This window comes from Amphimedon queenslandica, unplaced genomic scaffold, assembly GCF_000090795.2.
Source record: "Amphimedon queenslandica unplaced genomic scaffold, v1.1 AMPQUscaffold_12987, whole genome shotgun sequence".
Lineage (NCBI taxonomy): Eukaryota > Metazoa > Porifera > Demospongiae > Haplosclerida > Niphatidae > Amphimedon > Amphimedon queenslandica.
The window spans coordinates 7,590-33,178 of NW_003546777.1; the positions used below are offsets into that span (position 1 = coordinate 7,590).

Consider the following 25,589-nt stretch of genomic DNA (forward strand, 5'->3'; position numbering starts at 1 on the left):
ACCCACTTCAGGAAAGAACCAGAACAGTGGAACATTACATAAATACAACATTTTAAAATAGAAAATAACATTAGCTAAAAATTAAAATCATTTAAGTGCAGCATCATTCATCATTAGTTCTAACTCTTTTCACAGACTGTTCAAACTCAAGTGCTCCCTCTAGAGCTGTTGTCCATTTTTTCCTCAAGAGATTAGCAGCAAATTCTATTGGTCCCCCAACACTAGACAGAGCCTCTAGATACTTCACACAATGCTTCTCTAGGTCAGACTTAGAGTCCAATAGATTCATCATAGATAGAAAACAGGTAGATATGGCATCATAAGTTGGTGACTGTTGAACTTCAGGAGGAATCATATGAACCTCAAATAGTTTGTTAGCAACATGGACCAGAGAAAACTGGAGGAGTCCAGCAAAATCAGAGTGATTCTCAATCATAACTTGTTTGATCTTTTGTTTAGCTGTTTTAATATCAAAGCCTACAATAATACCAATAGTCAATAGTTAGTCAAAACATGTCGTGTACATGTACCTCCTTCTCTTCTTTTAGTTGGTACTGGAATAGTTCCATCACTGCCACTACTGCTAGGAGCATCTAAAGAATAGATGTCATAAAGTAACGTGTAACAGTAATACTAACTAGCTCCTCCAGTGGATAATGTAGTTGATTCATGTACTACATTATAGGAGGAGGTAGTAGAATCTGATTAATATTAAATAAATAAATTAATAATTTGTATCTATTACTTGTTGAAGGATGAACAGGAACAGTGAAATTTCTTCGTACTCTATGAATGTTTAATGAAACTGGATGAGCCACACCTTCCAGTGGTATGAAGTAATTAAGAAAAGGGACAGCATCAGGTGATCCGTAAACTGATATGAGACAACATGAAGGACGAGAATGCTCTTTATCACCAAATTTATCAATGGCCTCTTGATACAACTGTATATATACAATGACTTAGTGCTATAAAATAACAATTAGCTTACTCTGCAAGGATCAGTGTGAGGAGTAAGTGTCCATCCAGTGAATGGTTTCTTTTGAGGTGCATCAAAGTTTAATTCAACATAATCATAAGGAAACTTGAAACTAAAGGAAATATCTGGTCCAATCTCAGCTTGAGAGTGTTTCCGTTCAATATACTATCAAATAATAATAAAGACACTGTGTGTACATGAAATACAACATGCATGCTCACTTGAATAAGTGCTTCCAAATTCTTAGCTGCAGTAAATGTCACTAGATCCTCTACACGTTTCTCCTCATAATAAACCAGACCAGCATATGTTACAGCCCTTTTTACACCAGTGGACTGTGCCTCTAATAAACAAAATAATAATACTATATTAGTAATGGAGTGTGTACATGTACTTACTGTTAACATGATCAGTGTTTGGTGTAGTAGCAGGACCAGCAACAGACACTGTATTAGTTGGGAGGTTAGTCTCTTTAGTAGACTCTATTCAGTAGTGGAATACATTACATTATCATCAATAGACTCACTAACTAACCTTTACATGCTCCACTAGCCCCTGGTGGAGTACTGCTGGTATCATCATCATCACTGTCACTACCCTCTCCTCCCTCTTTGTCTCCCTCCTCCTCCTCATTCTCCTCTTGTTGTGGTTGCTGTTCCTCCTCCTCTCTTTCTTCTGTGTCTCCGTTAGTCCATTCTTCCCCCAGTATACAAACCAAACAGAACTTATTACGGTGAATGGATCCATACCCACTATTAGAGCTAAACTCTCCTCCCTCAACTATTGAGAATTGGTAAGGAAGACTAGATGTGCTCATGGGAGCTATAGCAAACTTTAAGTATTGTGCAAGATCTGGTCGTCCTCTTAAATCAATGCAGTGCTGTATCTCTAACTTGAGTCGTTTGAGGAGAGGCTTTGAGAGTGATACTGCATACACAGCACTCACTAGGACAGTATTACGAGGAAACTTGAACTGTCCTCCTACAAGAGCAACCACTGCTGCTTCTACTGTCTCAGAGGACAATAGGCTTCCTTCTTGTACTCCAATCCTTAGACCATATTTCTCCCAATTCATCAATTGAAGTTTGTCTCCTTGAATTAAGAACAGCTTCTTCTCTGCTACCTGGACATCACTCAGACATTCCAAATTATCTATCAATTGTATACAATATACACTCAGTCAGTGCAATACTCTTACCCATTGAAGGGATCATGTAATCAAATTGCACTTCTTTGGTACTGGTAGTCTTTTTGATGGATTGTTCCTCTAAGGATGTGACTCTCTCCTGTAGTTGCTCCTTTTCCTTCATTAGTTTGGCAGTATACCTCTCATTATCAGCAACTTTAGTTTTAAGATCTAAATATTCTCTCATTATATATATATATATATATATTGATGATGATACTCTAACCTTCTACTTGTTTCTTCTCTTCTATTTCAGCTATAAATGCTTCAACTGTAGCTCTAAGTTTCTCAATATCTTCTACATTAATAGACTCATCTAATATTATGTACTGATGATACACTAACCATCAGTCATTATTTGTTTCTCCTCCACTGATTCATCAGTTTTTAGCTTCTTAATATTATCTGCAGAAAATTAAAGTTTTACTCTTAATAGAAAAAAATTAATGTATCAAAATCAATATAAAAAATTAATGTACTGTTTAGTTCGTAATGAAATTTCAGTAAATATTTTTGGCATTTTGATAGACATTCCCCAAAAACTTGAAACCTGTCATTTTGAACCATTTTGCCATTATGTGTATGCACAATGGCACATGGCCATGCATAATTTTGCTGAATTAACACACCAATCACCAAAATAAGGAACTTACCTTTCAAAATTACAAGCTATATATAGCTGTACATATTTATGGGTATTTTATAATCTATGCATTACTTGAGTGTGATGAGTCCTCTTGGTCTCTCTTTCGTTTAGTAAGAATAGTCTTAGTTTCTAGTAGTTTTGCTTCTAGCAAACTCTTTTCTTAATTTGAAATAGTAGAGTAAGAGAAATAAAAAAATAATGAAAAAGAATTAATACATGATGTGGTACTTAAATGTGGGCACTAACAAAATATTCAAAAAATTCATTCAAGCTGGTAATGATGTTATTGAAACTGTGCTTAATACTATAGTAAATGGGCAATACTCAATAATAAAAGATACTAGACAAATGTAAAACATTAAGGGGCGAGCAAAGCGATTAATTTTGATTAGCAATGTACAATGTTTAGACATTAATGTAGCTAAAAATGTTGATGTCAATACACTTATGCATGCAGAACTTGCATGGAAGGAAATTTTATAGCTTGTTCTTCTCGCTTTGTGAGTTAAGAATTTCTACAGTTATTAAAGTTATTTTGCTAATAGTATGAAAGATAGTTGGAGCAGTCACTGTCTCACTGGTAGCTTCAGCAATCTTAACTGACTGCATGCATTTGTCAACTCAGTTTAGATGCACTGGATGCATACAGGTCAACTTATCAAAATTCTTATAATAATAGACAAAGATTGTATATCTCCTTTCCTAACCTTTCTTGCTGCTAGAGAAGTGTTTAGACAGAAATTTAGTCTTATCCTGCTGACCGTTTGCTACAAATAAGCTCAGGCTTGCTGATAGCCGCCATTTTATTCATTTAAATCACACCTGTTTTCAATGAAGATTAGGCTATTTAACTTTAATAATAGTTAGACAATATACATACAAACGCTTTCTCGTCTTAGTGGGGCTTACTTTTACTCGCCCCAATAAGTAATTAAATGACAGACAAAATCATACAATAACTAGACGAATGTAGGACATTGAACTGGGGCGAGCCCGGTATGCATTTGTTTGTCTCAAAGCATTTATGATTCTTTATTACTTTTATGATACAATGATGAAAAGTAAATTATCAGTGATTTATTATGTGAGAAAAATAATGTTAATAGTATTGTTGCTGTTGGTACCATACCAAGACTCATGCATGATTCTGTAGAGCAATATCACAATACAGAGAGACTGTTATCTTAAGGCTAGCAGTCAGTGGGCTCGTCAGTGAGTCACTGCATGTACAGTTGTATTCAAACTTTTGTAGTCATTTAACAATGACAAGAGACCACGAGAAATATTTTATTTCTGCTTTCTTAAATTTCTTGCTGCTGGAGAAGTGTATGGACAAAAGATCAGTCTTATCTTGCTGCAAGTAAGCTCAAGACTTGCTCCCGTTTCATAGCCTTCACAAACGCCATTTTTTATTTCATTATAACCAGCCAACCACACCCAAATCAATGAAAAATTAAAAATTAAGCTACCGCATTAGATCATTCACATTTAAATAGATAGTAGTACACACACATGGGTGTCAGCAGAATAGGTGTTACCAGAATAGGCATGACTGGAGATGCATGTACATACAAACATACAGAAGACTTCTCGCCTGAGTGGGGCTCACTCAGGCTCGTCCCAATAAAACAAAACAAAATCTTGTTGGGGCGAGGCTGAGCGAGCCCCACATAAATGAGACGAGTATGTCTGTCTGTATGTATGTATGTATGTATGTACACGTACGTCACCCCTATTTATTCGTATAAAAAATTACACGTTTGTTTTTAAAAATGATAATTTGATAATTACAGTACCACGTGGCATGTGCAAAAAGCAACTTATCAAGAAAGAAATCCAAGGAGATCAACAGTTCATCCAGAGAATATTAAACTAAGAAGATATGAGTAGTTCACAAGATGCCCATTGTCTTCGTCATAACGAGTGTGATAGGGAAAGGAGAAGGAGTGAGACTGAGGAGGAGAAAAGAGCGAGGAGGGACAAGAGAAATGCTAGAGATAGGTCTCTTTGCGCCCAAAAACAACAGACGGAGTCTCCTTCTGAAAGAGAAGATCACCTGTCTGTAGAAAGAGCCAGGATACGAGGGATGAGAGAACAAGAGGACCAACAAAGAGCCAGTCTGTCATTGAAGAAACTATTTTAACTTTAGGAAATGTAGCTCTTGAAGTAGATAATAATAACATCGTTACACATGCTACTCTACAATACTGAAATCTAACTGACAATGCACTATGTTATTTCATGCTTATCTCATTTATCACTATGAGTTTTTTGCCTTAATCATAGCCATAGTCTCACCCCACCCCTTTAGACTATCATAGCCATAATTTTTTGATGATAATTGGGGCGAGCCTGAGCTCGCCCCACTCTAGCTATACTCTCAGTCACGCCCCGTCTGTCCCTCTGTCTGTCTGTATGTCTGTCCTCGTACGTCACCCCTATTTATGCGTAGATCTAATACGGTAGATAGATACTATGCATTACCAATGCAATTTTCAATTTTTCATTGAAAGTGGGAGCGGTCACAGTAAAATAAAAATGGCAACCAACACACTGGAAGAATTCATGAGCTTTCTAGCAGCAATATAAGGCAGATACACCGTCCAAAGACTTCTCCAGCAGCTATAGAAGGTTTTAAATTCAATTAATAACCTATGAAGCTCGTTTTAATTGATGCAATTGCTATTAAAACTGTGAAAGTCAATCAAGCTTTTTCTCAGTCATCTTAACATTGGATAATATTATATCTAAAGCTAAGTAAAGCATCTTTACAGACATTTTTAGGCAAGAAATGTGTATGTTAAACTAGAAGACTAAAAGTTAAATAAAATAAATGATCTAAAGTGATTTTATAATCTTTAGCTTTCATCATGTACATGCATGCTTGCTGCATAGCAAGCATGCATGCTAAATCATGATGCATGCTTTGAAATCATCAGGAGTAGATCATAGATAGATAGATAGATCCAGTACTATGATTGCTTTGCTAGTTGCTTTGCTAGCTTAGGCTCGCCCCTTAATGTTCTACATTACTTCTAGTAGTGTTAATTTTTGATGATGATCAGAATAATATTTTGATGATTGGGGTGAGCCTGAGCTCGCCCCACATAAACGAGATGAGTATGTTTGTCTGTCTGTACACGTACGTCACCCCTATTTATGTGTAATGCGGTAGATGCTATGCATTGAAAAGGGTATATAAATTCAGTTTTTAATATTTCATTAAAAGTGGGAGTGGCCACAATGAAATAAAATGGCGACCAACACACGGGGAAAAGTCGTGAGTTTTCTAGCAGCAAATCAAGACAGAAACTCTGTCCAAAGGCTTCTCCAACAGCCAGGCAAGAGTATAGATGCCATAAAGTAACTATGAAACTTGTTTTTACTGATAACTCGACTTACTGTACTCGCATACTGCTGTCCAAAGCAACGGCAAGGAATGTTAAGAAAGCAGATATGTCATCTTTGTTGATGTGAATGACTTTGAATGTCTGTCACAGCCTGAATTAACTTGGACTACATTGCTACAGTTGCCTATCTAGCCATATCATTTGTGCAGTGACTGTTTCTAGCTATCTTTAATGCTTTCCAAATGCTAAACTTGATTTGATTACAAAGGTAGGTCAAGAACTACACTGCACTCAATCAAGTTCTGAGCTGCTTAAGTTGCACTGTCATGAGTATTGTTAGTCTGTCAATATCTATTGTATGTACATTGCTTTAATTGCTTAGGTTCACCCCATCAATGTTTTACATTCATCTAGTAATTGCCATTACTTTCTTACAACAACCATACATGGTGTTTATACCACTGCTTGCTTGGGCTCGCCCCTTCAATGTTTTACATTCGTCTAGTATACAGTAATTGTAATACAGTACATGTATACCTGATTCCAGTGCTAGTAGTGCTTCCTGAAGTGATTGGTTGTTAGTTCTAGACACTTGTAGATCATGATGTAAAGACTCATTGATAACTTGAAGCTCCTTCACTTTATCTATCATGTATGATTCCTTTCTTCTTTCTTTTAGTATTAGTTCATACAATAAAGGAATATTAAATGAATCTAATACTGGACCCACTGACCATTGACCATCATTAAAAACTGAGGGAGAGAGGGAGGGAGAAGGAAAAGGAAGGAATAAAATAAGTTAGTTACAAAAAATGACAAAATTATACTTTTGAATTTCGGGAAAATGTATTGTTCTAATTATAATTTTGAACAGTGGTATTGTAATGAAGATCATGTTAATAACAAACAAGTAAAACAACGAAAAGAAAGGAGAGACAGAGAGAGAGAGCCATACAATCAATGAATCACCACATGCATACTGAGGATGCGCATTAGGTTCACAGTATATACAGTACACACACAATGTAAACAATGATGTCCAGTCACTTCATTACAGTATTATTAATATTATCTACAATAATTAATGTATTGCACCACATTTGCCTATATATTTTGTGGGTGTGAATTAGCAGAAGCATACAAAATTTTTCTCCCATAAATACATGTGGATAATATTACCTAGTTCCACTACCATTGTGATATTAGGATCAGTGACAGGTTTATTAAACCTATTTATTACTCCTCCTCCTACATGTTTGAGTTCAGCTTCTGTACAACCTCCCACTATTATTAGGAACACATGATTAGGATCAACAACAAAAGATGATACAGTATGAGCATATCTACCATTAACAGATTCAGGTAGAGGAATCTGTAGAAAATAAGAAATAAAGTATACAATTTACAGAGTGACATTGATATCAGTTATGGGATGGTCTGATGTAGGTACAGTAGTCGTATAAGGTTGGCATTTATAGGGGCGTGCACAACAAAATTTTAAAAACTAGGAAGCAAAGTATTGATTTTTAGCCACACCCTAAAAAACTGGTGCTTGAAAATTTTTAGTCAACTCATATTCATAATAATAATGCCCATATAATGACAATAATAATGTATTAATACCTTCATCCAATTGTACTGGCTTGTGTCTAATAATAAACATTCATTCAACGGTTGATTCCAACTATCCACTCCACCAATCATTACTAGTGTAGGTGAGGTAGAGACACCATTGATAATAGTACTGTCATGAAAGTCTCTTCCTTTAGGCCACAGTCCATCATTAGGTACTGATCCTTGGTTAAGACACTCCCAGTTCTAGAAATATATTATTCATAAGATCAATTAAGAGTGATAAATGTATCATTCTTACTGTTAATGGCTTTATACTGATAGTGTATAACTTACTATTGTACAATTTGATAATTGGAACAAGTAGATACTGTTAGTAGAAATATCTCCACCACCATCAGTTGCTATTCCTCCATACATTATTCCTTTATCATGACTGATCCTTTCAATTATAAAGTGACTGGTTGGTGGAAAACACTGTCCACTGATAATTGGAACAATCCATTGTCCTAAAAATAATAATCAGTAACTGTATGTTTATTGGACTCGCCACATAGGCAAGTATCAAGTACCGTAAATTTTCAAATAAAAGCGTGGGCGTTTATTTCTTTGCAGGACAAAAATTGCGTAAAATAAAATTTAAAAAATGTAAAACCAGGATTTGTACTCGCAACTCTAGGATCATTGCACTCAACTTAACAAGTTAGGCCATTTGGGACACTCTAAAGTGGATGCTACTTATATTGAGTAAAATATGCGTATCTATACTTAAAGATTATTAGTACCAGGCGTTTATTCAAGCCCGACCTTTATTTGAACATTTATGGTACTTGGGTTGTCCTGCATGCATACACGTATCTTAATGAGATTTTTTAAAACTTTTTAAATTAAAAAATGAGTCTTCTAGACTCATAGACCTTTCTCCATAGCTAGTCCAAGCCTTCATTTATCAGCTAAATATGTTTAAACAGGGATATAATAGACTAATGTAACCGGGATTGGCAACGGGATCACGTGAGCGCATCATTTGTGTATAAAAACTTTTTGCAGTCTCTGTTATCAATTTCAAGATGGCGGCTCTCAATGACTGGAGTATGAAGTCAGAGTATGAAGTTGCTCTCTTCTCTTTTACAAATGTATTTAGCTTTATGAAAAATCTACTGCAAAGTTATAATGGCGGCTTCAAGGTTCTGATAGGTTATTGTAAGTTAATATTTGTTTTAAATTGGTCAAATCTTCTTATTATGGCTAAAATTCCATTTGTGTACCTCTGTAGCCCAAACATTTGTTTCTGTGAGTGTATTTTTGTCATGAAATGTTGTTACTTAATTTATTACATTGTTTAGGCAACTTCTCTTGTTTCTCCAGAGTGTTCTTCAGGAAATATTCAAGAATAACCAGTTTGCCATGGTATGACTTTTGGGTACCTCTCAAGGGAATGGACTACATTCTATTACTATGAAACTACAATAAAGAGATCCTTTACATGTTTTTACATTGTTTAAAGTTGTTTTTGAATTTTTCTTGTTGCTAATCTTTTAGTTATAACAATTTATATTCAGCCATTTTACTAAGATGCCATTGATTGCTGCCATTAATTTTAATGAATAATAACAGAGTCTGATAATGGACCTTGTGCAACGAACGTTCTATTTAACGCGCACCTCTCAACTGGAGTAAAGGCCTTCATACACGAGGCAACTTGTTGCTAGCAACATTTGTGGTTACTTTGATCTTGTAAGCAACATGTTGCTAGAAATAGAAAGATGTTCTATTTTTGGCAACATGTTGCTTGGTTGCTAGCAACAAGTTGCCTCGTGTATGAAGGCCTTAAGATGGCGGATTTTTGGTCAACAGGCAGGCTGAACATTTTCCTCTTTTATCAAGTCATCCTTACTTTAGGAGCCACTTTGAGCTCTCTTTCTGTTTCATCACACTCTTTTTATTTCTCCTGTAAGCTCTTTGGTTGTTGTTTTGGCTTTTTAAGCAGTTTTTCATAGGCCTATTCTCACCCTTTGGCAATTCCCGTTTTGGTAAATTTTGCTTCCAGGAGCCAGGGCGCTTGCCCCTCCATTGCTATGAAGACAGAATTGTATTCACCTGAGTCCTATGACTAGTGTCTATCATCAGAGTTAGTCTCAGTCTATCAGGACAAGGTACGGTGGAATTACTCACTCAGATGTCATGTTGCAGCTGGAGTGTTGATGATATGGCCATCTTTTCTCATCTTAAAACTATAGGATTGGTCTTCATTCACATCTAAGAATCACTCCAAGGATCGTAAGTGTGCTGTAATAGCTGTGCTTCAAGTAACTAGTTGTTAATAGTGACATCTGGTATGAAGTAAAACGCTACCATCATTACACGATTTTTAATGTTAATATAAATGTTAATCACAACAGTTGTCTTTGTTAACGGCCAGACAGTTTTAAATTATCGTTTATGTATTATGTATATACTCTTTATAATAAAATATCTGTAAATATATGAAGTGTCATGCATACAAAAGTAATGTAGTGTTAAAAACAATAATAACTGTAGCAACAATGTCAATTATGTTTTTCATAATTATGAATATCAAATAAAACTGTTAGGAGAGGATACAAATGTGACGAGCCACAAACGAGTCCTAAATGTGATTATTCCTCTCTGCAAGTATTGGATAGCAACACAGACTTTAATATGACATGAATTGCTCGTACAGTACAACCAGTGAATTTACAGATCAAGAATGAGAGCCAGAGAGTTCTTGCACCCCTCAACTATTCATAAAAGAGCCATCCTATAGTTTTAAGATGAGAAAAGATGGCCATATCATCAACACTCCAGCTGCAACATGACAACTGAGTGAGTTATTCCACCGTACCTTGTCCTGATGGACTGAGACTAACTCTGATGATAGACATTAGTCATAGGACTCAGCTGAATACACTTCTGTCTTCATAGCAATGGAGGGGCAAGCGCCCTGGCTCCTGGAAACAAAATTTACCAAAACGGGAATTGCCAAAGGGTGAGAATAGGCCTATGAAAAACTGCTTAAAAAGCCAAAACAACAACCAAAGAGCTTACAAGAGAAATAAAAAGAGTGTGATGAAACAAAAAGAGAACTCAAAGTGGCTCCTAAAGTAAGGATGACTTGATAAAAGAGGAAAATGTTCAGCCTGCCTATTGACCAAAAATCCGCCATCTTACTCCAGTTGAGAGGTGCGCGTTAATTAGAACGTTCGATGCACAAGGTCCATTAACTTCTGGTCCATAACCAATCCCGGTTACGTTAGTCTATTATATCCCTGGTTTAAAGAGCATCGCTAGGGAGAACAAGCTTGCAAAGTAAGGAAGAAAAATTTAAAAATGCAGCAATTGTGCTGACACTCTTGAATAGATATATAAAACCATTTTCCAATAAATTACCACCTTCTAAAATGTATAATTCTTACTTGGCAGTGACTTATGCTCCAAACTTCATCCTGGCCATCTGGCTTTGTAAAGGGTTGAGCGGGAAGAAATGTGGCAGGCTAGCGATACTAGAGCCTCTCAACTCTTTTAAATATATATAGGCAGCAGTATAGTGCCATATTACATGTCATAATTACTCGTAAGAAGAAAAAACTTAAGCTGCTAAGGCCATTTTAATTTTGTATTGGCAAAGAAGCCATGTACCTCTATTAATAATTGGCAATTTTACATGCAATCTGTTATGTACTAAAACTAAAAGACTACATGTGTATAACACATGTAGTAACACATACTACTTATGTACTAAATGATTACATATGTATAACAAACTATATGTAATTTAGCTCCGGCCACAAAATTTTTTTACAAATTTCAATACCGGTACAATACAATGAGTCACTTACCACTGGACAGGTTGTAGATATTCTGTTCATTAGTTCTAAGATGATCATTATTAACACCAGGTATTGTAAACGTATCATATTTAAATTGAAGATGATACTGTGTAGCGAGACTAGTAGCAATTGATATAGGACTATATCCACCAATAACCAGTAACTGTTGAGGTTCACCTTCACTTCCCATTACTATCATACCACCATTGCTTCTCTTAGTCACAAAATTGTCACTGGTTGGTTGTAATTCTTTCCATTGAAGAGTCAAAGTGTCTAAACAGTTCAAACTGTTATGGAAGCAACTGTCATGGCCACAACAACCACCAAAATAATAAATATTATTATTAATGACAGCACAGGAGACTCCTCTGATTCCCAGTGGAGGAGTACCACTAGTAGGTTGAGAGGACCAAATACCAGATAATAAGTTAAACGTATCAATAGCAGAAGTATACAGTCTCTTTGTAGGAGAATCACAGTGTGACACATCTAATCCTTTCTTTTCCCCTCCCCAACAGTACAGGACCTCTCCTACTACTGCAGTTGTGTGTTGAGCCCTCCATCCCAGTTGATACTGACCTGTAGAATACCAATAATTACCATTTACAAGAGAGGGAGGAACTGACCTGATGCATCTAAACTTCTGTCCATCTTAGCCTTCAAGCTTTAACTTTCCCGAATCCCTATCACCATGCTATCACTTATCACGTGATCCAGCCCCACCCATAATGCCCAAGTGCAGTGCATACAATCAAGAGTAGATGATGTTACAATAAACATAAGCTTTGTATTGTCATCATCTTGGTATTATTCAGAGAAATTAAAGTATAGATCACTAGAAGAATGTAGAACATTAAAGGGGCGAGCCTAAGCAAGCTATAGATTGTGCTACATGATCTACATGTATGAGCAAGCAAAGCAATTGCACGTGCAAGTCTAAATCTTCTCTATCACTTCCTCACTTAAGAATCTCTGCAGCATTGCAGCAATTAATGTTATCCTGCTTATAGTTATAAGCAGTCACAGAACAAATCATATTTGAAGATTGTATATCTGCTTTGCTCTTGATTATAGTTGCTTGACATTGACTTATGATTGAGTTGTATATATCACATAAACTAAATCAAACTAGCAAGTGTTGGGATAGTCTTTGTCTTTTATCAAGACACCTCTGAGCACTCTCTCTTTCCTTCTGCTTGATTGGCTCCTTCTTCTTCCTCTGCCTATAACTCTACAACAATACAATCAGGTATAATAATTATGATCACTTTAATATTATTATGCACAATAATACTGACAATAAAGTCTATTCTATTCTAATACAAGCTCAAACTTTTCCTGAAGGAATTCCTTTAGTAACAAATCATGATATCATATACTTACTGAGAACACTCTTAGCCATTCCATGACCTCCTGGTCAGTTTCTTGCAGCTGCTTCCTAATCTCCTGACGTCTTATCTCAGACTTAGCTAATGAATGAAGCATCCTCTTCTGCTGCTGATTGTATTCATGCTATAGAACAAGATTAAAGAAGATACACACACAATTAAAGTACATTGTATATGGTATAAGGTAGTGAAGAAATGGAAGATAATTTTATCACAAACTTACAACAGCTTTTAGCTCAGTTTGTGCTTTCACTAATTCTTTAACAACCTCATCTTCATCATCAGAGCTGTCCCTCTGTGACTAACAGGAACAAAAAAGAAGGACATTATACTATGCTATTGTACAGTCATGTTCATCATACTTAAATTGGGCAAAGCCCACTAAGACAAGAAAGCGTTTGTATGGGCAGGTTGTCTAACTATTATTATAGTTAAGTAGCCTAATCTTCATTGAAAGTGGGTATGGTCTAATGAAATAAAACGGCAGCTATCAGCTAGTCTGTGCTCTTTTGCAACAAACGCTCAACAGGATAAGACAAAACTGCTATCCAAAAATTTTTCTAGCACTTTAGCAGCAAGAAGGATCATACAGCACAACAATAGCATGGCTGGGAGTGAGCCTCTTTAAATGTTTTACATTCTTCTAGTTTACTATTATTATCTAAAAGTGATTGCTTACTTCAGGAGGGTCCAGTAGTCCTAGTGTTACCAGTTCCTCTTTTAGTCTTCTCTCAAGAGCAGCTGGTGATATAACTGTTGAAGGGAAAGAGTCCGCTTTACCGGAAGAAAATAACTGAGAACCATGAGGAGAATCAATGAACGTCTGAAAATAAAATAAAGATAATAATAATAATAATAATAATAATAATAATAATAATAGATTATAATAAAAGGTGACATACTGCCATTAGTTTCTGGGTGAGTGGTCCATAGCTAGTGCATGTATTGGATCTATTAGCAGTTATTCCTTCATTGAATAAAATATCTAAAAACAATACAAAATTAATAATATTCCTACATTTACAGTACATATACATGTACATGTACATTCTCTCTCTCTCTCTCTCCCTCACTAGTTTCATCTTGTAGGTCTTTAGTTAGTCCAGAGTGGAGTCTAGCAGTCTCTGTTCCTTCTTCATTCAGCTCCTCCATCAGCCACTGCTGACTGTAGTGCTGCCCTTGACTGGGTATCTCAAATAAACTCTTGTCAAAATTCTAAACACAAAATTAAATAAAATAAAAGTAAATTCTTTAAATCGAAGACAAGAAATACTGTATACATGCATTACGATTTAGTAATGCTGGTATTATTTAATGATGTACATGTAGTAGTTTTATAATTATTAATTGTTTTTTCTTACATTATCTTGTGCTTGAAGATTATGCAAATCATTCTCCGTTATGTCAGCAAAGTACGGTTCCAGCGAAGCCCAAAATTTATCAGCCCCCTCTGTTTTAGACCTAAAAACAAAAGACATTTTCAATAAGACCATTATTATGACTATTAATTTAGCTACATACAATTTATGCTAAAATGTATTAAATTGTGACTATTACGATGAATTGTAGCACCGTTGATTCGTAGATTACGGAAATTATTGCACTCGGGATGGTCTTGACGAAAATGTAGCACTCGGCTTCGCCTCGTGCTACATTTTCCTCTCGACTGCCCCTCATGCAATAATTTCCGTAACCTACTCTCAACAGTGCTTTAACTAATACTTATATCAAGAGGATTTTAGTTACAATACATACAATAGTACATATTATCCTTCACTTACTTTGTTAAAGCACTTGTTATTTGGTTCTGATCCTTCTCTGGTATAACAGTCTCACCACTTCCCCTGCTCTTACCCTTCCCTTTCTTATGTTCATCTACTCCTCCCCCTCCTCCTCCTCCTCCTCTGTGACTGGCTTTAGTTCTCTTACTAGTTGATGAAGATGATAGTTGTTCTAAAGGTGATTTCTGTGAAGCTCCTGATTGTGATTTTGATGTACCGCGAGTGTTGCTAGGAGCTGAGCTTGAGAAAGGAGCTGTGCTACCACTCTCTGTATCACTGTGCTTCCTCCTGTACAGGAATGGTAAAATAATAATAATGATAATAAAATTATCTATAAAATTTTGTGCTTCACCAAGTACCAAATACATTTATTATCATGAGAAACTGCTGCATTTTTGTAATTTTTTTCTGATGCATGTACATGTATATCTATGTTCTTATGCTGTGTATCAACTTTGAGCTGATTCCAGTCAAAATTACATTTTTATGAATTATTAAAGTTGCTCAAAATTTGGGCCAAAGATCCTGTAATGTATTTATGCTGTCTAGAAAGTTCAAGCTGATTCCAATCAAAATTAGACTTCCTACAAATCTTTAAAGTTGCTCCAAAAAGCATATGGCACTATAGTACAGTAGCTCACACAGCTCATGCTGTTCCATTCACTTGCATGGCAGGTTACAAGGTAAATATCCTTTTATTACAAATGTATAATTTATTTTAACTTTACATACTTTCTCCTCACGTGCCAGTCATTCAATACAGTTAGTTCTGATGTCAGTAATTGTACTCGACTAATAGGAAAGGAAGTGTAATGATACAAATATTAATAATGATGGATGGGGCCGCTACTTTTGAGCTGCTTCTTTGAGGTTTGAGAGCTCCGCCTGTAATTTATCAAGATCATCAAGTGGAATGGAGTCTGGAGAAAAAATAATTAAAAAAAATTAATACAATGTAACTAATCATGACAATTTTTATTTACTTAATTACTAAAATTCAACTACATCTATTTTAACGTGCACACAAGTTAAATTTTAATGCCAGACCCTCCCTCAATATTTAAGTACTCACGTTGACTTGAGAATATTAATGAGTAGGTGGGGCATAGCTACAAGGATGTGGACAACGAACAAAAATTGAAAATATTAAAAATCATTAGATTAAACGTACTTTCATGTGATCCAGGTGCTTGAAATCATAAAAATGAAGTGGACAGGCCTGGTACTAGAATAAAATGGAGAGAAAATAATTAAGAAAAGCTTAAAAAACCTACACTGACTTCTTGAGGAGAAAGGTCCATTTTGATAGTATTTTCTAATTAACGCGCACCTAAGTTGGTGATATCATAGATATTATAGACTACGTAACCGGGATTGGAAACAGATCACGTGATCCCATTCAAATCAATGTAACTATTCAGGTACAGTCTCTGTGACAGTGAGAGGCGGACGAAAATCCCTGACATGGCTGGAAAGAATGGTCTCTAGTGAAGTCCCGCAAGCTATTTCACCTGTGCTTGGGCTCTTATAATATACGCACATGTTTATATTTTTCTTTGATACAAAAATAAAATGTGTTAGCTGTGTAAAAACAGGTGTTTAAAGCAAGTGCGCTCCCCGTGACAAGAGAAAATGTCTTATTCTCCCTCCTGCAAACAAGCTTTAGCTACCCCAGTTTCATTTTATGATTAAAACTATGCACAAGGCCATGCTACATGAGAATAGACTGGTTAGTTCTGCCTGCCATATTACTGAGAGCAGAAATCCACCAAAATAACGCCAAAAAGCGGCCGATCTGTTGTACCTCTCCCGAGCGAACTAAGCATAGAGACACGAAGAGAAAGGTGCCATCGTGATCTCTGGTATTTTCTTTATGCGATTAAGCTACTTAGAACCAGCTACATCACAGTATATTATTAATACGGCTCATCAAACATAACAATTCTTCATGATTTTCACCATTTTGATGTAAATTCATGCAATTTCATGCATTAATAATCACACAGTCTGTACACGTGACGTCATCAGTTTCCAATCCCGGTTACGTAGTCTATAATATCTATGGTGATATTAAAAATGGCGGCTTTCTGGAGGGAATACATTCTCTTTTTTCATAGCCACTCTCTCGCTGTGAGGACCACTTTGAGCTTTGATTTATATTTTGTAAGCTCATTGGTTTTTTTTTCAATGTTTGTTCCTGTAATTTTGTCCACTGACACTGTAAAGCTTTAAAAAAGTAACAGACTTTTATGGTTGAAATAATTATTATATTATTTATTTATTTATTATTCTTTATAGGTTGTGTAGTAATGGACCAGAGCTCTTAATCTACCAAAGGAAAACTGTGTCTTACAACTACTCAGTAAGTGATAGTAATAGTAAGAATTGGTGGTACATGTACATGTACATGCAATTTTGGAAAAATGCTCATGACTTCAAAAATATTTGTCAGAATTATCTCAAACTTTCTACATAGCATAAGGACGTCAATATACATCAGAAAATGTAATAAAAATTAGGGGGTGATTTTTGAGCCATTTTTAAAAAACCAAGGCCTTGGGTTGGTTACTTTTTTCACCCTCTTCCCTCGTTTATGGAATTCTCTTCCACCTGTAAAAATCTCTCTTTCTAAAGAAACTATTAAATTACATGTAAAGAAAACTTTTTGGAATCACTTTATTGTTCATTTTGACCCTAATAATGTTTGTTCTTATCACTATGTATGTCCTTGCTTTTCTTGTGCCAATCTTCCTGTAAACTCTATGTATTCCTGATTTGTTTATGTTAGTAGTTATTTCATTTTATTTTTATTTTTATTATTTCCTTATTTACTATTCTTATTTTCTCTTTTTTTTTCTCTCTCTCTATCTGTTTAATCTTTTTTTGTTTGGCGGTCAGCTCAGGAAGCTGGCTGTCCATCTGTATACATTTGTATACAGTAAAGTTATTTAAAGTTAAAGTATTTTCACAATTTTCGTGTTTTCTTAAAATGGCCGTAACTTATTTGTAACTATACTTTTTTGGGAAGGCAGATGAAGTAGCTTAAGTACATGTACATGTATATCAAGCCAAAGAAGGTTAATATAATGCTTTTTGATAATAATTGTTCTCAGTAACAGCTTTATTGAGCCGTTTTAATAACATTAAAGGTAATCGGCATGGCTTAATAACTTATGGATAATAGATATCAATATTTTCATTTTTGGGCAATTATTATATGATATTAGAGGTGGGCGATACGATACCAAAGTACTCATATATCCGATACCAAATCGAGTGGTGAGTAGCCACGCCCCACCACACCTACCTTGACGTCATGATACTGGCCACACCCTCTGGTAATTACCAAAATGGCGGTTTATTTCTCCTAATTTTTATTAATAGCTAATTTGTGCACGTGCAGTGGCTGACTGCTCCATTCAGTACTTGATACCATCGATACTGATTCTCAGACTACTTGGTATCGATTGGTATTGATTCAAAATTTCTGGTATCACCCACCTCTATATGATATTGTATCATTTCAAAGTATAGCATATCACCCAGCACTATTAATTTTTTAATCTTTATATTAAAAGTAAGACAGGGTTATGTTAACCCATTCAAAAATTTTCTTTTGGTGAGATAACACCTTTGCAGTTTTGGACGTATTTACATTGAAGGTCTCTCTCCTTTTATACTCAGTTATTTGTAAAAGGTCTAATGGGTTGCCCTCTCTAAGTCATCCTGTTCTTTGTTGTGGTTTATAGTTGACACTACATGCCGGTATAACAATTGCAGCACTTCATTAACTGTTACTACTACTGATTGTCCTACATGTACATACTGTATATCCTTGCTTGTTTAGAATGATTCAAATGTTTAATTGTTTATATTGATAGTTTAAGACAGGGCTAAGTTTATAAGTTAACCTATTCAAGAATTGTATAGATTATAGAGGTGGGCGATACGATACCAAAGTACTCATATATCTAATACCAAGTACTCGATACCAAATCCTGGTATCGAGTAGTGAGTGACCATGCCCCACCACGCCTACATTGACGTCATAACAGTTGCCACGCCCTTTAATAATTACAAAAAATGTCAGCTTTTTTCTCTTAATTTTTATTAATAACTAATTATAAATTATTTGCACATGCGCAGTAGCTGACTACTCATTCACTACTCGATACCATCGATACTGAGACTCAGACTACTTGGTATCAGTATCGATTCAAAATTTCTGGTATTGCCCACCTCTAATAGATTACTCTATGCATGTATATGTACATGTATATGGATTAGGCAACTGTCTGTAGTAATTCATCTTGTTTTATACTCACTTATTAGTAAAAGTCTATTGTGGGTTGGACTCTCTTCTCCTTCTCTTGTAGTTAACAGTTGAAGCTATACATGTACATGTATGTTTATACAGCAATACAATGTAATTTGTGTTCCTGTATACATGCACATGTAAATGCATTAACGCAACCTTTAACTTCAATCATTATTCATTATGCTCATACATGTACCTGTACTTACTATGATTTTTTGTTATCATTGTTTGTATTTTCTATTAACTTTTGTAGGAAGAGAAGGAAAGGATCAGTGGGCTATTCTTCCCTCTACTGACAATAATCCTCAGACACTCATCAAAACTGCACAAAGAGAGGGACCTCCTCCCCTTACCCCCTCTGTCCCTCTCCCTCCTACCCCCGGACTGCCCCACCCTTAACTCCGCCCAGTGACTCAGAATTTCCTAATACTGACGAAGGAACTGGTCCTCCTTCACTATCAAAGGAATCATCACACGGGAATATTAAACTGAATCCTATTACGGGGCGGCCCCTGGTATAAGGCTATTAATCCTCTTAATGTTACTGGTGATGATCAGTCTCCTGATGATAAGGTATCTCAACCTCCTTCTCTCTCTCCCTCTCTCTCTCCTGGTCCTAATGTACCAGCTCCTCTCCTGTTCCTCCTGTTTCTATTAATGCATGTAGTTTTAGCTTTCACGAGACGAGGGATTTATTGATGTGCTTTCTATTGGTCGTTGAAGATTTGAATATCGGTAAGCTCCAATAATGATAACTTGTAATCACTGTTAGATCTAGAGGGAGTTTAGGAGACTTTTAGTCTCCCATATTTGGTCTAAGTCTCCTGAAATCTCTCATTTTTCAGCTTTTGGTCTCTCATATTTAGCCCTAGGTGTCCTTAAGTCTACTATTTTTAGTTAGATCGGTCTGTCAAAATTTATTTCTAGATTTAACAATGATTACTGTAATACTACATATTACATGTACATGTACATTAATTTTGTATATTTCAAACAGTTTGATCTGTAGCACAATGTCCTTATGCATGTCTTAAATTTTGTTTTTATGTATTTAATTAATTTATTTATTTTATTTATTCTCTTCACTAGATGTTCTCATCCAGTGGTGGTAGGATTGTGTTGATGCTCCTGTTCCTTTATCAAGGACCTACTCTCTCTCCAATAGGGTCACCAGTGGGAGGGGCTGGGGGCGGAGCTTACAATGATAGCAATGAAATATCAGCTTTTTTTAATGTCCTCAAGTAAGAAATAATAATAATAATAATAATAATAATAGTAATAATAATAATGGTATTTATTTATTTATTTAGATCTTGTGCCCACGTTTTTGAGTATATTGGAAGAATAGCAATCAATAAGAAATGGTAAGCTATAGGGCTGGGATGAAGCTTCCAAAGGTTTAAAGTTACATGTAGTTTCCATTAATCATCAATCACACATGTGTATGTACAGTACATGGGTATTGTGATATTTTTTAAAATGGCTGTAACACAGAAAGTTTTACTCGGAATCAGCTCAAACTTGCTACACAGCACAAGGATGTCAATATGTATTAGAAAATGTAATAAAAATTTGGGATAATTTTGGAGCCATTTTCAGATTTTGGCTCATTTTTCAAAATGGCCGTAACTCAAAAAATTGAAGTCGGAACTAGCTCAAACTTTCTACACAGCATAAGGACATCAATATAAATCAGAAAATGTAATAAAAATTTTTGGTGATTTCGGAGCCATTTTTTGGAAAAAACCATGGGCTATATATAGCCTTCGGTATTTTTCAGATTTTGGCTCATTTTTTAAAATGGCCGTAACTCGAAAAATTGAAGTTGGAATTAGCTCAATCTTTCTATGTAGCATACGAACATCAATATAAATCAGAAAATGTAATAAAAATTTGTGGTAATTTCGGAGCCATTTTTTGGAAAAAACCATGGGCTATAGTATAGCCTTGGGTATTTTTTAAATTTTGACGTTTTCTTAAAATGGCCGTAACTTAAAAAATTGAAGTCGGAATTAGCTCAAACTTGCTACACAGCATAAGGACATCATTATGTATCAGAAAATTTAATAAAAATTTTTGGTGATTTTGGAGCCATTTTTTGAAAAAAAACCATGGGCTATAACCTTGGGTATTTTTCAGATTTTGGTTCATTTTTTAAAATGGCTGTAACTCAAAAAATTGAAGTCGGAATTAGCTTAAACTTTCTACGTAGCATAAGGACATCAATATGTATCAGAAAATTTAATAAAAATTTTTGGTGATTTCAGAGCCATTTTTTGGAAAAAACCATGGGCTATAGCCCATGGTTTTTTGAGTATTTTTCAGATTTTGGCTCATTTTTTTAAATGGCCGTAACTCGATAAATTGAAGTCGGAATTAGCTCAAACTTGCTACACAGCATAAGGACATCAATATGTATCAGAAAATGTAATACAATTTTGGGGTGATTTCGGAGCCATTTTTTGGGAAAAACCATGGGCTATTATTACAGCCTTTGCTTTTTCCAAAAGTTCACTACTTTTAAAATGCCTGTCATTTGAAAATTTTTTGTTGGAATCAGTATAATGTTAGACTTATCGTATTTATGTATCATTATTATCATAATGTATCATTAATCATTAATTTTCTTATTATTTATTATTTATTATAGGTTGTGGACCTGAACTATCATCTCAAGGATCTGCACTTTATATACTGAAGATTGGATAGACTGAATTTAGGAACAAAGAACTCTGACATTAACATCACTGTACTCTTGTTTGTACATGTACATGTACATACTGCACTGCATGTACAACGTAATGAACGTATGCCTGTAGTGTGTGCAATATATTCTATGTTGTTGTCATTGTTCATGAATTACTCTCATTTCTGTTTATATATTATTAATCATGACACCTGCTTCTGCATTAATGGCTCTTGCAGTAATTGTAATCAAAAATGATAATAAAGACAATGTGTAATAAACAAAAATTATATATTTTTTAAAATTATAATGCAACAGCCAGTCAGCCAATCAGTAGCAAGAAAAACAAATCATTATAATGCTTAGTGAGTTAATATTTAAATATGATATAATACAACTAAATATTCTTAAAGTAGTCTTCAATAGCAGAGAATTGTACTTATCCATTTAATGTCATTAACCTAACAATGGAATGTCATTCATCATACATAGTTACTGACTTACTGTTAGTATTTATTCTCTTCTTGAGTGTAGTGCTCTTAGCATCACTAGCAGTAGTAGCCACTAGTGATCCCAGGCAGCGCCATGTGGAGGCAGCACTACATTGCTGCCCACACTAAAGGAATAGAGTTAACAAAATATATTGAGACTGACTTTGAATGGACTTCAATCTTTAACAGGAACTTGGGACTAAAATCTTGAACAAGGAGAAAGTTTAACATGACACTATTGATTCTATACTGTAAGATCTTTAGTCTTTCAAACAGCTACTTTTTAAATACCTTAACAAAAAAGTTAATACATATAGTGTGTAATGGAATGATACTTAACTTTTGATCCTTTGTACTTCAAAATGATTCCTGGGGCCCCAGGTAAAAAAATACTAATAATAAATGATAAGAAATAATAAAAAATAATAATAAATTTAATTATAAATAATACTAATAATAAATGATAATAAATAATAATAAATAATAAATTTAATTATAAAAAATAATAATAATAAAATAATAATAACTCATAAAACCTAGATCTATAACCTATACCTACACTATAGAACCTGTATCCTATAACTACCTGTTTCTTAATTTCTATACTATAACTACCTTCTAATTTCTACTATACAATACCTATACTATAACCTAATGATAACTATACCTGCTTCCTAATTTCTACTACAATACCTACACTATACCTATAACTACCTTCTAATTTCTACACTATAGCCTATATCCTATGTATAACTACCTGTCTTTTATAATTTCTACTACTATACCTACACTATATAACCTGTACCCTTCTAATTTCTACTACTATACCTATGACCTTTAAATTACACAATGATACCTACATGTATATGTATACCATATTAACCTTGCTATAAAAGTACACTCTCATCTTATAACAGCATATAATTATATTTATACCTACATTAACTTATTAACCTATGAACCTTAATATGACACAATGATATCTATACCATATTAACCTTGCTATATACAAATACATTCCTATGTTAATGCCATACCATATTACCTATACCTACAACTTATATTGTATCAAAATGTAAGACAAGTTATCTTAATAGAGTACCATTATCTAATGACCTATTACTAGATACCTCCTACCATTACTGTCTATATAACTGTAACCTCTAGAACCTTAACATAATAAGAGTAATATTAATACACAATTTACCACACAATATCTATATTAATCAAGAATAATTATTAAATTGAAAATTAATTGTGCATCCACGAAATGCAACGCAGAATTGAGATTTTGCTAATATCATGTCAACTTGACGCATTATTTGCATCAAAATGTCAGATCACACATATAATTGTAACATTACGTTTGATGATAAACCTACAATGAGAGCTATTGACTTATTTTGAAAGCTGGGGCAAACACTCAACAATTGATCGTAAGTCAAAGCCACGGGATCGAGAAAGAGTTCAGAATGAGAATTAGGAAACTAGTGCCCAGGACCCTCAGGCTACCTGCATCACAAACCTCACCAATCTACCCACCGTAACCTGGCTTAGCTCAAATGTATAGTGTTTGCCTGGTTTTAGTTAAAGGATCGAGACAAAAAAGAAAAAGTCTGATCCTTTCTTCTGCTTAGAGTCCATATCACACAAAAAGGAAAAAGAGAGAAAGAGAAGAAGAGAGGGTTCTAGCATGAGATACGGGGAGCCACTATCAGACCCAAAAGGGGGACTCCTTGCCCACACTCCTGGGCAGAACCCTCTCCCCTTCCCTCTCACATGATCGGGACTAAAAGCAGGTCACTGTGAAAAAGGGTAGCTCAACCCATACAGTGAAAAAATAAGCTCATGTCTTCATTGAATCCACAACAGCTAGGATATGTTCTCCTCTCCTCCTCTGGTATGTCTATCAGCTCCTCTCCTTCCTCCTCTCAGTCAGCTAGTATTAGATGATGATCCAATTGTAAACTGTAGATTAGTGCTGGATGCTTGATCCTCAATGCTATGATAACAGTGTGAAGTGTTGTGTCCACCATGATTGCCTCCTTGTTAGCTGCATGACGTCTTTTCCAAAGAACCGTAAGTAAATCATACGGAATGTTCTTGATTGATACACTAGCTCTCACAAGGTACTGAATTATTTCATGATAATGACAAACGCTACAGGCTCGATCCATAAAATGATTATGTGATTGAAAATAACAGAGTCTTTTTGCAAGCAGGTGGAGTGGTCAGAGACAGCAAGACTGGGATCAGGAGACATTACAATCTTACGCTATGTGAGGACACGTGTACCAACATGAATAAATTAAACATTAATACATTATTATGAAGTACACATGTACATGCAGACACTAACATATTAAAAAACAATAATATGAAACATGAAGGGGCTCTGTCCCCTAGTCATGGGCACAAGTACATACACACGGAATCAATAAGGGACAACCAATTAGTATAATACAAACACACCAATAATAGCTAAACTTAGAAACAGTTTAACGTCATGTTTAGGACCCTAAACTTAGAAACAGTTTAAGTCATATTTATGACCGTTAAAATCAAATAAAATATTTGTGATTAAATAGGAATTTACATTCATTTGGTTACACATTGGTTATGGTATTCTTATACTAACTAAATTATAACCTGTGGTCCTTAATACAGTTCCAGTAACATATCAACTACACATCCTACACTTCCTACCACTGACCCTCACAGACTCTGTAAGGGATTCCCTAGTAATATTAATACCATGCATGCATGCACACAGATACAGACAATAATAATAATAAAGCAAGGGATTAGATATTACTAGCTGCAGGCAATCCCAACTAGCATTACAATAATAATACAATAGCAACTTGCTCTGAAATCTTCTTAATACTACTACCCCAAAGCTATTAGACTCCAGCACACAAGAGGACCTCTTCAATGATTCGATGCAATTCAGACTTCCACGACAACATCAAAGACTGCACAGAAACCAAGGACTTCACGAGGACTTGAAACCCACTACCTTTATACAGCTCCTAAAAATCAAATAAAACAATAAATTTATGCATTAATGTCCCAAACACACTCACTCTCTCCCTCCCTCCCCTCTAGCTCTCTCAATAACCCACTCACATGATTTAGTTTACTGCTGTTCTTCCTCAGCTCCTCCTAAAATCAAATAAAGAAAACAATTAACTAACATGTTAATATCAGATAATACTCCCACTCCCAACTCTCCTCTCTCAATAACCTACTCACACGATTGAACTAGTTGTATTGCTGTTCCTGTATCTCTCTCCCTCCCTCTCTTACTCTCTTTTAGATGCTCTTGCCTTCAGGCTTTG

The 25,589-nt window shown here is 35.1% G+C and overlaps 3 protein-coding genes and 2 long non-coding RNA genes across 11 annotated transcripts; 1 reads left to right on the forward strand and 4 right to left on the reverse strand.

The window, feature by feature from the left end:
• Positions 1-9: 9 nt before the first annotated feature.
• Positions 10-8,153, reverse strand: LOC109585894 (uncharacterized). The gene is made up of 15 exons (XM_020002039.1): positions 8,070-8,153; positions 7,785-7,979; positions 7,341-7,533; positions 6,699-6,914; positions 2,511-2,570; positions 2,392-2,463; positions 2,178-2,336; positions 1,514-1,960; positions 1,378-1,461; positions 1,201-1,322; positions 992-1,144; positions 746-944; positions 639-701; positions 531-593; positions 10-477 (listed from the first exon to the last, which is right to left on the reverse strand). Exons 1-15 carry the CDS (start codon positions 8,151-8,153, stop codon positions 104-106), a joined length of 2,484 nt encoding a protein of 827 aa, XP_019857598.1. The 3' UTR covers positions 10-103.
• Positions 8,154-11,585: 3,432 nt separating this feature from the next.
• Positions 11,586-12,235, reverse strand: LOC105314330 (kelch domain-containing protein 3-like). Its single transcript, XM_011408437.1, has 2 exons — positions 12,211-12,235; positions 11,586-12,163 (listed from the first exon to the last, which is right to left on the reverse strand). Exons 1-2 carry the CDS (start codon positions 12,233-12,235, stop codon positions 11,586-11,588), a joined length of 603 nt encoding a protein of 200 aa, XP_011406739.1.
• A 420-nt stretch (positions 12,236-12,655) lies between these two features.
• Positions 12,656-16,081, reverse strand: LOC105314331 (transcriptional adapter 3-like). Of its 4 annotated transcripts, none has more exons than XM_011408438.2 (13): positions 16,034-16,081; positions 15,925-15,978; positions 15,826-15,862; positions 15,604-15,673; positions 15,486-15,545; positions 14,754-15,041; positions 14,334-14,433; positions 14,046-14,187; positions 13,875-13,957; positions 13,652-13,795; positions 13,196-13,273; positions 12,968-13,096; positions 12,656-12,815 (listed from the first exon to the last, which is right to left on the reverse strand). In XM_011408438.2, exons 1-13 carry the CDS (start codon positions 16,052-16,054, stop codon positions 12,708-12,710), a joined length of 1,314 nt encoding a protein of 437 aa, XP_011406740.1. In that variant the 5' UTR covers positions 16,055-16,081; the 3' UTR covers positions 12,656-12,707. The 4 variants fall into 4 exon arrangements, with proteins under 4 accessions (XP_011406740.1, XP_019857600.1, XP_019857601.1 ...); XM_020002041.1 differs by having other exon boundaries at positions 16,028-16,071; XM_020002042.1 differs by lacking the exons at positions 15,486-15,545; positions 15,604-15,673 and having other exon boundaries at positions 16,028-16,065.
• A 739-nt stretch (positions 16,082-16,820) lies between these two features.
• Positions 16,821-21,956, forward strand: LOC109585901 (uncharacterized). Of its 4 annotated transcripts, XR_002186724.1 has the most exons (7): positions 16,821-16,989; positions 17,052-17,115; positions 19,325-19,644; positions 19,739-19,806; positions 20,161-20,312; positions 20,382-20,435; positions 21,722-21,956. It is a non-coding gene; the product is annotated as an uncharacterized LOC109585901 (long non-coding RNA). The 4 variants fall into 4 exon arrangements; XR_002186722.1 differs by having other exon boundaries at positions 19,325-19,806; positions 20,382-20,468; XR_002186721.1 differs by having other exon boundaries at positions 19,325-19,806.
• A 131-nt stretch (positions 21,957-22,087) lies between these two features.
• Positions 22,088-22,657, reverse strand: LOC109585898 (uncharacterized). Its single transcript, XR_002186719.1, has 2 exons — positions 22,262-22,657; positions 22,088-22,218 (listed from the first exon to the last, which is right to left on the reverse strand). It is a non-coding gene; the product is annotated as an uncharacterized LOC109585898 (long non-coding RNA).
• Between the last annotated feature and the right edge of the window lie 2,932 nt (positions 22,658-25,589).